Source organism: Maylandia zebra, linkage group LG17, assembly GCF_041146795.1.
Source record: "Maylandia zebra isolate NMK-2024a linkage group LG17, Mzebra_GT3a, whole genome shotgun sequence".
Classification (NCBI taxonomy): domain Eukaryota; kingdom Metazoa; phylum Chordata; class Actinopteri; order Cichliformes; family Cichlidae; genus Maylandia; species Maylandia zebra.
In genome coordinates, this window is record NC_135183.1 from 38,655,377 (window position 1) to 38,670,740 (window position 15,364).

The 15,364-nt window shown below is 44.6% G+C and overlaps 1 protein-coding gene across 5 annotated transcripts in view; it reads left to right on the forward strand.

Annotated features, from left to right (window-relative positions):
• Positions 1–15,364, forward strand: part of fcho1 (FCH and mu domain containing endocytic adaptor 1) — a 65,261-nt gene that overhangs the window by 35,568 nt on the left and 14,329 nt on the right. For 4 of the 5 annotated variants that reach the window (XM_076875850.1, XM_076875853.1, XM_076875852.1 and 1 more), the window contains exons 5-16: positions 2,699–2,840; positions 3,049–3,201; positions 6,460–6,564; positions 7,837–7,893; positions 7,994–8,092; positions 8,811–8,907; positions 9,072–9,189; positions 9,277–9,301; positions 11,613–11,673; positions 13,166–13,359; positions 13,689–13,707; positions 13,853–13,909. In XM_076875850.1, the coding sequence (XP_076731965.1) occupies positions 2,699–2,840; positions 3,049–3,201; positions 6,460–6,564; positions 7,837–7,893; positions 7,994–8,092; positions 8,811–8,907; positions 9,072–9,189; positions 9,277–9,301; positions 11,613–11,673; positions 13,166–13,359; positions 13,689–13,707; positions 13,853–13,909 (1,127 nt within the window). The remainder of the gene's footprint in view (positions 1–2,698; positions 2,841–3,048; positions 3,202–6,459; positions 6,565–7,836; positions 7,894–7,993; positions 8,093–8,810; positions 8,908–9,071; positions 9,190–9,276; positions 9,302–11,612; positions 11,674–13,165; positions 13,360–13,688; positions 13,708–13,852; positions 13,910–15,364) is intronic. The other variant, XM_076875854.1, reaches the window with a different exon arrangement.

Below are 15,364 nucleotides of genomic sequence, written 5' to 3' on the forward strand. Positions count from 1 at the left end.
CTTCAACTGTGAGAGACAGAATGTGAAAAAAAAATCCATGAATTCACATGGTAGGATTTGTAAAGAATTTATTCGTAAATTAGGGTGGAAAATAAGTATTTGGTCACCTCAAACAAGGAAAATCTCTGGCTCTCACAGACCTGTAACATCTTCTGTAAGAAGCTTTTCTGTCCCCCACTCGTTACCTGTATGAATGGCACCTGTTTGAACTCATCATCTGTATAAAAGACACCTGTCCACAGCCTCAAACAGTCAGACTCCAAACTCCGCCATGGCCAAGACCAAAGAGCTTTGGAAGGACACCAGGAAAAGTATTGTAGACCTGCACCAGACTGGGAAGAGTGAATCTACAATAGGCAAGCAGCTTGGTGTGAAAAAATCAACTGTGGGAGCAATCATCAGAAAATGGAAGACATACAAGACCACTGATAATCTCCCTCGATCTGGGGCTCCACGCAAGATCTCATCCCGTGGGGTCAAAATGATCATGAGAACGGTGAGCAAAGATCCCAGAACCACACGGGGGGACCTGGTGAATGACCTGCAGAGAGCTGGGACCAAAGTAACAAAGGTCACCATCAGTAACACACTACAACGGCAGGGAATCAAATCCCGCAGTGCCAGACGTGTTCCGCTGCTGAAGCCAGTGCATGTCCAGGCCCGTCTGAAGTTTGCCAGAGAGCACATGGATGATACAGCAGAGGATTGGGAGAATGTCATGTGGTCAGATGAAACCAAAGTAGAACTTTTTGGTATAAACTCAACTCGTCGTGTTTGGAGGAAGAAGAATACTGAGTTGCATCCCAAGAACACCATACCTACTGTGAAGCATGGGGGTGGAAACATCATGCTATGGGGCTGTTTTTCTGCCAAGGGGACAGGACGACTGATCCGTGTTAAGGACAGAATGAATGGGGCCATGTATCGTGAGATTTCGAGCCAAAACCTCCTTCCATCAGTGAGAACTTTGAAGATGAAACGAGGCTGGGTCTTCCAACACGACAATGATCCAAAACACACCGCCCGGGCAACAAAGGAGTGGCTCCGTAAGAAGCATTTGAAAGTCCTGGAGTGGCCTAGCCAGTCTCCAGACCTCAACCCCATAGAAAATCTGTGGCGGGAGTTGAAAGTCCGTGTTGCTCGGCGACAGCCCCAAAACATCACTGCTCTCGAGAAGATCTGCATGGAGGAATGGGCCAAAATACCAGCTACTGTGTGTGCAAACCTGGTAAAGACCTATAGTAAACGTTTGACCTCTGTTATTGCCAACAAAGGTTATGTTACAAAGTATTGAGTTGTATTTTTGTTATTGACCAAATACTTATTTTCCACCCTGATTTACGAATAAATTCTTTACAAATCCTACCATGTGGATTCATGGATTTTTTTTCACATTCTGTCTCTCACAGTTGAAGTGTACCTCTGGTGCAAATTACTGACCTCTGTCATCATTTTAGGTGGGGGAACTTGCACAATCGGTGGCTGACTAAATACTTTTTTGCCCCACTGTATATGCAACAAAGCACACTTCTGCACACTCTGGTCAGTGATTCGTTTTAGTCAGACAGGGCTGTGAGAGCCCTGCATCATTGATTTCCACATACATCGATCAGCCATACCATCGATGTTCTTGGTCTGCAGCGGTCAGTGTCTCTCAAAATTGGTTCGAGGAAGGAACAGACGTACCAGCGACGTGGTTGTAGGCAGCCAAGCCTCACTGATGTGTGTCGGGAGTGAAGGCCGGCCTGTGTGGTCCCATCAACAGACGAAAAAGTTCATGCTGGTTCTGATAAAAGGTGTCAGAGGTGCTCAGTCAGGGTGTTGACTCCTGTCCACAACTGAAAGCGCCAACAATGTTCTTCAGAACTGGACCACAGAGTAATGGAAGAAGACTTTCTTTTATATCACATGGATCGTCAGATGCATGTGCCTCATCTGCTATCTAGCAGATATCTGCATCAGGCCAGCGGAGGCAGTGTGATGCTTTGGGCAGTGTTCTGCTAGGAAACCTTGGGACCCGCCATCTATGTGGATTTACTTCGACCCGTACCACCTACCTAAGCATTTTTGCAGACCATGTGCACTTTTTCATGGGAAACGTATTCCCTGATGGCTATGACCTCTTTCAGCAGGATAAAGCACACAGGCACAAAGCAGGAATGGTTCAGGATCGGTTTGAGGTTCATAACAACAAGTTTGAGGTGCTTCCGAATTCTCCAGAGCTCAGTCGAGTCAATTGTTGGTGGGATGTGCTGGACAAACGAGTCCCAATCCGTGGAGGCCTCACCTCCCAACTTACTGTTGCTAACATCTTCAGACAGCACACCGTCAGAGGTCTAGTGGAGTCTGCGCCTCGATGGGTCTGGTTGTTTCGGCACCAAATGGGACCAACAGAATATTAGACAGACTGTTATGCTTGATGTTTGAAGGAAAATCAATTTCAGTGATCTCTGAGTAACAAAATGAGAATAAATTTGTGTAAAACAATAACTGCAAATGTAATTTTACATTTTTGGAAACATTTAGTCCTGTTAGTGATGATAAAAACTATTAATATGGTGCCCGACATGAACAAATATACCTATGAAATACTCAGTGGTCCACGATTTCTTAAGCGTAGTGGAAAATGTAGGAGTCTTTAGGACAACAGTGGAATTACATGTTGATTATCTCTTATTACTATCTGCATATTTTCCAGGACTTTTGCTCCCATGTGGGATGTTTTCAGGGTGTCTTCAGACAAACTTGCCCTCTGCCACCTCGAGCTGATGAAGAAGTTCAACGATCTCATCCGCGATATCAACAAGTACACAGACGAGCAGGTCAAAATTCACCGCAAGGTACGTATCTGAAGTGAGGGGGAAAAAAACACTTCACCCCAGTCCTGCCAGCCCTGATCAGCTCTTTTCTCAGAGCATATCCAGTTACCATCCTTTCCTTCATGTAATTGGTGCATTTGCCCTGAAAAGTACTCGGTACAATGATCCCCTGCACAGTATGTCCATATGTAGGCTTTATTCTTTATGCATGTTTATGTGTATCAACCAGACTAAGGAGGAGATGGTGGGGACGGTGGAGGCGGTGCAGGTGCTTCAGGTTCAGAGCGGACAGCTTCAGAAGTCCAAGGAGGGTTACCACGCCAAATGTTTAGAGCTGGATCGACTCAGGAAGGAGGGAGGTCCTCAGAAAGAGCTGGAGAAGGTTCGCCTAACCTTTCTCACTGCAGAAACCAACTGCAAAGTGTCCCATGAAATGAAATGTTTCTGTTGTTGCAGCATCATCTCGCTCAGAAAGTTTGAATTAGATTCAATAATTTAAAAACATGAATGCCTGGGTGATGTTAAGTCTCAAGCATGAGAAATCTCTTGTTTTAAGTAAATATCAACTAGATAGAGAAGGTCTGCAGCAGCGTGAGGGAGCCAGGCTACATATTTCATGCTGGCCTTGGAAAATCTCATAAACTGAAAGCGTGGCTCGAAAAGGAATGAGCAACCTCAAGTTTCAATCAACTGAAGAATATTTACCAAAATCCACTGCTCAAAAAAAATAAAAGAACAGTTTGAAAACACATCAGATCTCTCGGTTGGATTTAGGTCGGGCGGGGTGGGGACCAATCAGTGGTATCGGTTCCTTCATCCTCCAGGAACTGCCTGCATGCCCTCACCACGTGAGGCCGGACGTTGGCGTGCACGTGAAGGAACCCTGGGCTCCTTGCACCAGCGTAGAGACACGTAGTGGGTCAGAGCATTTCATCCTGGTACTTGATGGCAGTCGGTGCTGTTACCTAGCCTCGTTAGAAAGAGCCGTGACAAGACCAAAAACATTTCTCAGGTGCAGAAATGTCCACAAAAAGTACTCATTAAGTCAGAGTAACACAAATGTACTAATAGAGCTGTAACTAATGTAAGAGTATACAATAACAGGAACATTACAGAATATCTTTACAATAAAATAAAAACAGCCAGCATTAAAAAAAATACTGGAACATAAGTATGGTCAGTTAACTGTCATTAATTAGTCATAATTATCAGTTCTCTTCATGATGGAGACTGGATCTCTCAGGATCTAGTGATAAATAACAGCTACAGCGTCTTTGTCAGCATCACAGATAAAGTTTGGTCTGATTAAATTTGGGAAACACTTGATAATCAGTAGATTGTACGTGTGTGGGTGTTTGCTGCAGAACATCTGATATGACGTGCTATTCTGACTTTGTCTGGTTATAAGCTGCCCACAGCTGTACACACTGGTCTCTCCTTCCTCTGCAGCTGACACTGTAGGCTTGTATCTCTCATCTCCTGCAAGCTGGTTTATTTTTTTACACCAACTAAAATGTTATTTCTCAGGAAGTGGCTGCAGGAACCTTGAAGAACTGCAGATCTTGGTATCGTTTAAAATACCCAACTTTACACATTAAATGCATCCAATGCATACAGCCTGGTAGAAAAGTAGATTTCCTCATCATTGCAGCTGTGTTATAGATGATTTTATTTATTATTCTTCTATACTGGAATTTCTTTATTTATATTTTAAGAAATGATCTAAAGATGTCAGTGCCTCTGTGCTTTACTCCCGTACACTGTATGGATTCAGTTTGGTAAACCTGGCTGTTGTTTGCTGAATGTTTTTAATCATTTGGTCACTTCTGTCTCCTAAAAACTAACATGGCAGCAGTCAAAGCGCAGCTATGGCCGTCTTTCGTATACAGCCTTTGCTAATCTGTGGCCACAGGTCGTGGTAGTTCTGTAAAAATTAACATTTAAAATATATTTGCTTGCAAGTTCATTAAAACTCATATATTAATAATCTTGTCAGACCTGTCAAAGAACTGCGTTTTGATGAGGTTTAGATGGGAGCAGAGAATCATGGAGCGAGGAGCAGCCGGCCGAACAAACTAAATGCACAGCTGTCTTTCAGAAGAAACTCTTCCTGGAGTCTGAGGTGCTCTTTGGGAGGGATACGTACTGGTTTATACACCCAGAAACTCCAAGGCCCCTCTTCTGTGGAACCAGCTTCCAGTTTGGATTCAGGAGACAGACACTATCTCTACTTTCAAGATTAGGCTTCAAACTTTCCTTTTTGCTAAAGCATATAGTTAGGGCTGGACCAGGTAAATGGTAAATGGCCTGTATTTATATAGCGCTTTACTAGTCCCTAAGGACCCCAAAGCGCTTTACATATCCAGTCATCCACCCATTCACACACACATTCACACACTGGTGATGGCAGCTACATTGTAGCCACAGCCACCCTGGGGCGCACTGACAGAGGCGAGGCCCTCTGACCACCACCAGTAGGCAACGGGTGAAGTGTCTTGCCCAAGGACACAACGACCGAGACTGTCCAAGCCGGGGCTTCAGGTGACCCTGAATCCTCCCTTAGTTATGCTGCAATAGACGTAGGCTGCCGGGGGATTCCCATGATGCACTGGGTCTTTCTTCTTCTCTCACTATGTGTTAACAGACCTCTCTGCACTGAATCATACTTAATATTAATCTCAAGCCCCTCCCTGAGCCTGGTTCTGTCGGCGGTTTCTTCCTGTTAAAAGGGAGTTTTTCCTTCCCACTGTCGCCAAAGTGCTGCTCATAGGGGGTCATATGATTGTTGGTTTTTCTCTGTGTGTATTATTGTAGGATCTACCTTACAATATAAAGCACCTTAAGGCGACTGTTGTTGTGATTTGTTGCTGTATAAATAAAACGGAACTGGATTGAATTAAGGCGGCGCTCCCTTTTCAAAAGACTTTGTTCATGTGAAGGTATCATGTAAAAACAGTCTGTGAACACACCAACAGGAGATGTCTTTAAAACCTTGGCAGGTGAAAGAGGACGAAGATTCACCAAAATTGAATTCAAATCTGACAAAGAGAACAAAAAGGGGAAACGTGGTGACATAACTGCGTCTCTAATAAAGTTCATGAGAAAGCTGTAAAATCCCCGTTTAACTCAGGATACTTACTGGCCCGTAAGCCTTCAATCCAAAAAACGTTCCTTTGGTTAAGACTCCTGTGTCTGTCTGCTTGTGTTGAAAGAGCGACGTGATCAAAGGCTTGTGGTGTAGACGGGTTACTATTCTGAAGCAAGCTAGAAAGAAAGAACCTGAACACACAAACTAATCTGTAGTTATCGTAGTAGGACTCAAACTGCCATCAGAGTTCATCACTGAGAGCTCACAGGTGAGCCCTTTAACAACTGTCAACACTCAAAAGTGTCATAAATATGTTTTGAAAGTAGCACGTGGTCACATTTGAGAAGTTGTAACAAAGTTGTTCTTATTTCAGGACAGCCAGCTGATGACTGGTTACATAATCTGAGTATATGTGATGTGTTCCAGCGTTGCTGCAGACATTTTTTAACAAATCTGTCTCGTTCTCTTGTGGAGTCATTTACTTTTGTCCGTCTTGTGATCGAGGGTCAGTATTTAAGGGCCGTTGTCTTTTTTCCTTTTTCCCCTCACTAGGCGGAGCTGAAGTCAAAGAAAGCAGCCGAGTCGTTCGCGCTGTGCATCGAGAAGTACAACCGCGTGGGAGGAGAGTTTGAGCAGAAGATGAGCGAGTCCGCCCAGGTCAGCTCCGACTCCAGCTGGGCCTAAAGCCACTTTTATCTCTCTCTCCCACCCTCTGATTTACTGATTTATGCATTTCTGCTTCTCTCGGGCTGGATTTGTCTCTCCGTATCCTCCCACCACACGAGAACTCGCTCTTATCTGTTCGTTTGTCATCCTACATCCTGCTTTGCCCAAAAAAGGAAACCTCTGCCCCCGACTCCCAAACACCCACCGACCTGTGCACACATCCCGCAACCCTGCTCGTTACCTTTAATCACCGGCTCTGCACTTCCATGGTTACTGCTGCTGTTACCATGGAAATCTTCAACAAACCCCGTTGAGCGGCTTTGTGTTTTAGATTTGAGATGGCGACAAGAATCTCAGCGACCAATTATCTGTTGTAATAGCTCTGAAGGAAAAGGTCTGGTAGTAATTATGAGGAAGTACTTGGAAGAACAACGTGTCAGGAGACGGTCGTCCGGGTGGAGGAAGGCTGCTTTTATAAGATCAAAATCCTTTAATTCGACCAAGAGAAGAAGAAAACGCACGCGGTGTGTGTTCACGCACATTCCTCCTGCAGGAACTGTAAATATGAAACCCCTGAGAAGCCGAGGGCAGCGTGCCGTACACCAAAAACAACACCGGCTTTAGGGAGAAGCGTAAAGGTGCATTTTGCTTGTTGATGCAGTTGACAGACGGGCACCTTCACACGATACAAAGTCAGCGGTGAGGCATGAGTTATTGATTGGACCGCTTTGGCAACAGCCATCCTAAACGATTATTCGACTAACTGTTGAAGCTAGTTATCCACAAACTCACTGCCAAACTAAACCAAATGCACCAGAGATGGTTCAGACCCAGAGCAGTTTGTTGTGATGTTTCAGGGAGAAACCAGTTGCATACACAGAAGCGTTGCAGTGAAACCTTGAGCCGTGTCACAGTGCAGATGGAAATGAGGACTCTGCCTGAGGCTGACAGCAGCAGTATTTTATATTTGCTCTCCAAGCCCAGATCTTGCATGTATAATTGGAGTAAAGGAGCTGGCACAAGCTTGCTCATAAGCTTGCTTCTCCACCGAAAGCCAATTTCCCCTATATCAAGACAATTCCCCTGAAGCAGACAGCGACAAATGAGCTGGCTGAATAAAGAGCCAGATCAAACTCAAATGCTAAATCTTCTCGAATTATCGCAGGTTTAACGACCTGGCGAGCCGGTGCCTCCGTAGCTGGCTGACCGCCCAGCTGCAGCGCGGCTCTTTTTCAAAGGCTATTTCCATTTTATTGAATAAAGGTCGAGTTTGAAGAGTGTGGTGGCTGCTCGAAATGCAGAAAAAAACCAAGCCCCACAGTAAGTAGCTCTTAAATCTCAAACCCCACACGAGGGTTTTGGCGCCGTAAAGCAAAGGCTTTTCTTGTCTCACCATCTTTGTCTGTGTGTGTTCGAGCAGAAGTTTCAGGAAATCGAGGAGGCTCATCTGCGGCAGATGAAACAGCTCATCAAAGGTTACTCCCACTCCATAGAAGACACCCACGTCCAGGTGGGACAGGTACGCTGGAGTTCATGTGAAATCCTGCTCTCATATATTTCGCCTCGTTCTTTTCATGCCGTCTTTTTCTTTCATCGTTTCCTCCTGGAGTTACGTTTGTTTAAAGCTCGGTGGGAGAGCTGAGCAGAGCCACAAATCTGGTTCAGGATTTGTGGTGACAGCCGATGGTAGTGGACCGCACACGCTAGGTGTCCTTGCAGATGTGTCAGAGGTGGAATGGTGATTCCAGTGTTTCCCAGTATGACCATAAACAGCGTGTGCTCTGTTTCCTGCTGGGGGGGGGGTTTATGTGCAGCTTATATTAAACAAACAGTGTTTGTGGGTAAATTAGAGCCAGGAACTGACACATCAGCACACAGACGCTGTAGCGGTGCGTCGTGGTGAAGAGAGAGCGCTTGATTTACCGGCCAATCTACGTCCCTACCCTCACCTGTGGTCACGAGCTGTGGGTAGTGACCGAAAGAACGAGATCACGAATAAAAGTGACAGAAATGAGCTTCCTCTGACGGGTGGCTGGCCTCTGAGGAGTTCAGCCATCAGTGAGGGGCTCAGAGTAGAGCCGCTGCTCCTCCACATCGAAGGGAGCCAGCTGGGGTGGTTCGGGCATCTGACACGGACGCCTCCTGGGTGAGGTGTTCTGGGAGAGATTACATCTCTCCAGCGTGTCCTGGGTCTGGGTCAGTAACCAAATAAATCCTTCTGCTGTTCTCAACTGCAGGTTCACGAAGAATTCAAGCAGAACGTGGAGAACATCGGCATCGATAACCTCATTCAGAAATTTGCTGAACAGAAGGGCACGGGCAAAGATCGTCCAGGTACTGTGAGCTGGCTCATCCAGTTAGGAGGAAACATTCAGCTGCAGAAGTTGCATAACAAAATATGAAGACGCCCACATTCATAACAGCAGCGTGGAAGCTGATTCACAGAAGCAAACTGTGACTGGCTTAAATGGATGGATGTGTGTGTGATTTTCATGCAGCTGCGGTTGGATTTGAGGAATACATGACAGCTTTGGCGCCCGAAGGAGGGAAAAAGAGTCGGGCGAAGGCCTTCAGGATACCCGGTCTGGGCAAGAGGGACAAAGAGCCAGACTCTGCGTGAGTGTGCGCATCAATGCTCCTAATAATACACATCGAGTGTCTGAGGGATTTTCTGATTCACCTGCGTGTTCGTCTTATTTGCAGCGATTCGGCTGTGACCGAGGCTCTGGTGAGTATTTCACAAAAGGTTTAAAGGCCTGTGTGTGCGTGTGTGTGTGCGTGTGCGTGCGTGTGTGTGCGTGTGTGTGTGTGTGTGTGCGTGTGCGCGTGCGTGTGCGCGCGTGTGTGTTTACAATGTGCCTGACGGTGTGGGGTTTCCTCGGTCTATTTCGGTACTTCTGGGAACAAACTTGTGCCAGAGGGGAAGTGCAGCGCTCCACGTGAGGGCACGTGTTTGCGTACACAACTCGGTGGATACGCAAAGTGCTGTAAACAGAGGTGTGTAGCTTCGGCCTGTGGTCGCTGCCACAGTGTCATCCAGCAGACTGAGACGGAGAGTAATCTAATTACACAGGTTTGGTTTCTCGATCAATGGACTTTAATTAAATCAGTGGCTGCTTAAAGTTTAGATATGAAATTGTGTTTTATTTAAAGGTTAGATTAGGTTATGATTAGATTAATAAGTAAACAAACAGTAAACTGTTTATTTTTTATTTAATTTTTTTTGTATATTTTCATTTTGTTTTGTTATCTTTAACCTCCTAAGACCTGAACTCTTCCACAGCATCTTAAATTTCTCTTTGATATTTGGGCTGATTGGGGCCCAAGAATGAAAAAACAAAGAATTACCAGATTTATTTTTTATTTTTTTACCTTATTTTTGTTTTTAAGAAAAATGAGAGCCACGTATGAGGATATTTGTTTAAAATTTTGATAAAACAGCAGCAGCATAACGTCCTGGTAAGTGGATATCAGGCCCATGTAAAGCAAAATTGAGTATTTTGGTCTAAATAACCCAGAATGAGATGTCCACACATGTGGACGCAGGTCCTAGGAGGTTAAATGAACTTTAAGAAGTTTGCAGTGGTTATCTGTAGGTAACTGGCCGTGAATAACTAAGTCTAACTAGCTGATCAGTTTATTCTCTTTCTCTTGACCAGATTTTCGTTAGAGATGAAGAAATAAGATCTTAAATGTACAAGTGAGGTCAGAGGTCAAATGTTATATTTAGAATCCCCGTATACCTGGATTATTACCTGAATGCTTCCAATACAAACAAAGGCAGCAGAATGTTTTAAGGATAAGAGACAATTTATGAACCTTTGACCTTATTTGACCTTTAAGAAAAGGTCAAAGGTTCAAAGTAACATGATCTGAGGAATCCCCGTGCATCATTCCCTGTATGTTGTGTTTTATATAACAGTATTAACACTTTGGCCTTCAGATCAACACATTTCCCTTAAAGGAAAGGTCAGAGGTCAAAAATGTTACACAGTACTTTGTTGTAATAATCAGTTTCTAAGGCTTTTTTTTTAACACATAAATCTTTCATTTAACCTTGAACACCTCGGTGCAGGCCAGATGATAAGATGACCCCACTCTGCAGCTCTACAATGTTTTATCGGTTCTGCCTGTAAACACGAGACCTTTGAATGACTCATTCAAAGCTTTCCGAGCTTTCACAGACTGGACGACACATCCCAGCGCCGCCGCAAACACGACCTCATTGACGCAGAGCTCAAAGAAACGAGAAAAACGGCTCATTTTTCATGTATAACTTTCTAGAGTTTATCACTGATTTTATGTTTGATGCTGAGCGGGTGACGCGGAGCCCAACAGCAGGCCGTTATTGTCAGACTGCGACGTGTAATCACTGAGTGCTAATGTAAAATCATTGATCTTTACATCTACAGCACGTGGCTTACTGCAGTTAAGCAGCAGCTGCAGCTGCATTTGTCTTATTAATGTGACTTTTATAACCTCGTCATATTAACTAGATCACTCGCCTGCTCCTTAATTATCGTCTTTCCCTGCGATCCTGTTCAAAAACACGTCGGCGGTCTCGGTTACACTCGTCATCTCAGACCCACAGAGGTCTGTTTGTTGAAACCGCGTGTAATGAAATATCATCTTAATAAGCCCGCGCTCTAAAAATAACTGCTCCCATGTCGGCGAGGTATTAGTTTGGATTTCCTCTCGTCTTTATCGTGCTTTCACTCCCAGACGTCCTGCCTTGCTTAAACGATTTCCGTCAAACTTGGAAGTGCTCTTGCTGCTTCAGCGAGCTGCTGGCAAGAATGTGTTTAATGCACAGCAGCTGCAGCAGTTAGTCACCGACTACCAAACAGTGTGTCATATTTTTCAGCTGTATTATTCCCACTAATGGAAAGCTCTCAGTGCGCGCAGGTCGGAGTGCTCAGTTACACCGTGTGACAAAACCCTTCTTTGTGTCAGATATCAGCCGCTTGTCTCTGATCCAGCTGCTGTCTGCCTCCCTCTCTCCCTCCTCTGTGCGCGTATGTTCCCATTCATTCCCGCAGAATTCCCCCCTGGAAGTAGACGACGAAGGATTCGTCATCCGAGCTGACAGCACTCAGAATGATATCCTTTTGCTCCTCCTGCATTCAGGGCCAGGAAAGACCATTAAGGAATATTTCTGTTTTGAACCTGTAATAAAGAATAACTGAGGATCCAGATGCGTGGCAAACAAAGAAGACGCCACAGAAAAGCCTCAGTGTTCACGAAACTGTTTTGAAATGAGCTGAAAACGTGGAGGCGACTCTTCTGTAACACGTGACCTTACTGGGAGTCGATGGCACCAGCTCAGAGTAACTTTTAATAACTTGTGTCCTAAAGAATCGTCTGTAATCTTTTTTCCGTCACCTGTCTGCGGTGTCTCGCCCTCTCAGGAGTTTTTATTTAGTTTTTGGTTTATTCAGATCATTTTGTAGCAATCTGTTCTCTCTGGAACATCAACGTTTTTGATTTAATGTAACAGTTTCAGCACACGAACACTCCCAACCCAAGAGGCTGAGTGCTTCTTACAGCCGCTCTATTGTCTTTTTTATGTCTGCACTATTTCAATTTCATGCCCGTATTTAATCGATGAATGTCCACCATATGTCATAAAAGTCTTTATTTAGCAGCCCGGTAATAACCATGACCCAGAGTGTCCACAGTTCAAGTCTAGCGGGGGTCTTATTCCCGCCCTCCCCGTTAGTATTTCCAACTTAGTCTGAGCACCGCTCAGAAACTCTCCAAAAGAGTAAACGACGGCGATTTTGATCAACTAAATCTCGATAAACTTCCTGTTGAGTCTTGGGTCTAAATGTGAACGAGCACAAATATAACGAGGACCATCTGTTGGATGAAAACTGGAAGAACAATCGCTGCTCCAAATGATTCACGTCTCTTTCGTTGCTGTGACCGAAGGAAAGCTTGACTCAAGTTGCGTGACGACAAATTATAACCCCTGAGATCACTGCATGAAGTCTGGGAGACCCCTTAGCTGAGAAGGATTACGGTGATCTTTAAATGGTTTGTAGTCAGAAGGTGAGAGATGGAGTTTAACCAACGCGTCTGCGACGTTTTCAAATTAACCGTAGACGCAGACGCGCCCCTCGGCTCGGCTGCGTTCATGTTTGGTGGCAGTGTGAGTGGATGTGAGGAGGCTGCTCTCCCTGCCTGTGCCATCTCTCCACTAAGCTCCCCGCAGACACTAATCAGAGTCTGAAGGTGCACGTAACATTTTCATATGCAGATTGAAGTCCGGGGAGAGGAGGAAGGGGGTGTGGCTTTTCTTGTGGGTAATGATGTGGCAGGAAGTGGCAGTTTGACAGTTCTGCACCACTTACCTGCAGGAAGCGGCGGTCCTGCTTATGTTCATCATGTCCGTCTGTCGGCCCCTCGTTGCTGCTGGTTGTGTTTTTGTTCAGATTTTAATGAAATGAAATGTTTCCCGGTTTAATTATATTTTCCTGTTTGTGTTTCTGAAATCTCAAGTCTCAGGTGGATCATTTTAACTGAAATTAAAAACAGCAGAGTCTTTGTGTCATTTAACCATCACGTAGTTTCTTCCTTGACCCTCCTCCACGCTGCTCCAAGGAGAAGGAGACCAACTTTTACTCCAGCGATTCAGACTTTGATGACGAAGAGCCCAAGAAGTTCCACATTCAGATCCGACCGGTGGCCAGCAGCAACCGCAGCAGCTCCGTTGCCACAGAGAAGGAGCTCAAAGCTACCGTGGGGGCGCTTACGCTGCCACCCAACAGAGGGCCGAAGCAGCAGGTTGGCTTTGATTTCCTTTAAATGAGGATATATTTGAGATGTGCACGTTAACCCTCCTCAAAACAGTCTGAAGACGTACTCTTAGTAAATTCCACAAAGAGACAATATGATGACAAACACATTTAACTTTGAACAAAAAACCTCAGCATGTTTTGGAAACGACTACTTTGTTTATCAGCACAAAGTTATTAAGAAGCTAAAGCTTTGTTCCTTTGGGTATATTCATGGGATTTATTGACAATAATAAAAACACCCAGCAGAATGTCAGCTCCTACCCTTTTCATAGCTCAATATATTGAATATTTCTCACTCTCTGTCTCGACTTTCAGGTCAAGCGACATCTCTCCCGTAAGTTTGAATGTTGGCATTTAAACTGCTTTAAAAAATAAATAATAAAACATTTCCAGTCCTTGCTGGTGTGCAGTAATACCTCTGCTTGTAACATAAGGCAGTGGGAAATGTTTAAAGTGCCATTTCTTAACTTTGTTTCCAGGAAACTCGAGTACCGCAGGAGGCCGATCAGAAGACGGGGACGCTGCCTCCCGCAGGGGTGAGTCTTTCAGTATCCAGACATCCAGTCCAGTCCTTTATTTACACAGAATAAACAATAAAGATCTAAAGATAAATTTCTTATTGGGGAAAAATAATGGACAGATTAATGAGTAGTGAAGGCACTTGATAGTTTTCAGTTCTGTCTCTGTTTACATCTGTAAGAGTGTTTTCAGGTTGGTGTCCTTCGTTTTTGCGAGTCAGAATCATCTGTGTATCTGCAGCATCTCTCTGTGTTTCTGTCTAAGGTCAGGGGTCGGCAACCCTGGACGCGCACCGGCTACCGGGCAAATGCCGGATGGTGATCTTTCTTTTTTGTGGGCCGATTTTTATTATTATTATTTTGTAGTGGTATAAACAATGAAAGGTGGTGGATTGGCCAGATGCTGGTCGATTAACAGGGAGAGGGGGGCACAAAGAAATACTTTTCTTTCTTATTCTCATTTAAAATGTCTCGTTTTTATTAAATAATTATCTGAATCTCACAACCAAAGTTTTTACCTGATGTACAATGTATAGAAATCATACATATACCAACAAGACTGTACATCACTGTCACAGCAGCGTCTGTTTTCATTCAAAGGCTTTATGGCTTTAATACCTGGGGGGCCGGTCTCTAGTCAAAATGCCCGGGCAGATGTTTTGTCCCAGTCCAGCCCTGGGCACGACACACAGTGAGTTAATCTGAGAAGGTGCATTAAAAAATAAATGGCCGGGCCAGCGGTGCACATCGCAGATTAGCTCACATACACACATTAGTTGTGCCGCTTCTTAATGACGGCATCTTAGCTAACAACCCCAACTACCAGACTCAACAGCTGGTTGTCTCACATTAACTGGCTGAGTTAATGCCAGTTAATGCAACATCGAAACGCAGCTGATTGAACTGAACAGCTCGAGTCTGTGGGGTCAAAGTTTGCAGAACTACGAGCGCAGCTGGACTCCACAGCTGTGCGTGTTCATGGAGCTGCATGTTCACCTGCTGGACGTCACTACCTGACAGGTTTAACTGTCTTCAGAACATTGCAGAGGCCTTATTGACAGTATTTGGCTCTACATGTCTGTGTGAGCAGGTTTTCTCTCACATGAGTCCTGAGGCAGCCTCTGAATGCTGGACACTCGGAGACCTGTGTCTCTGAGTGGGAGACCAGAGATCACAGTAACATGTGTGTCTCTGTATTAACAAACATGTCATATTGGCCCAGTTTATTTTTCTTATCATTGTTGTGAGGAGACCATAAATAGCATTGGCATTTTCTGTTGTTCAGTTCATTTGCTGTTATGGATAAAAAGTCTTTTTTTGTTTCAAAATAGCTGATAACTATTTGCTGACAGCTGCCAACATCTGCAAACAAATATGATTCTATAAAGTGGTTCTATATAGTGTGTAACTGTTGATATAGAGCCTTATTACATTTATTGCTAATGCAATCATATGGCACACTGACCTCTGAGG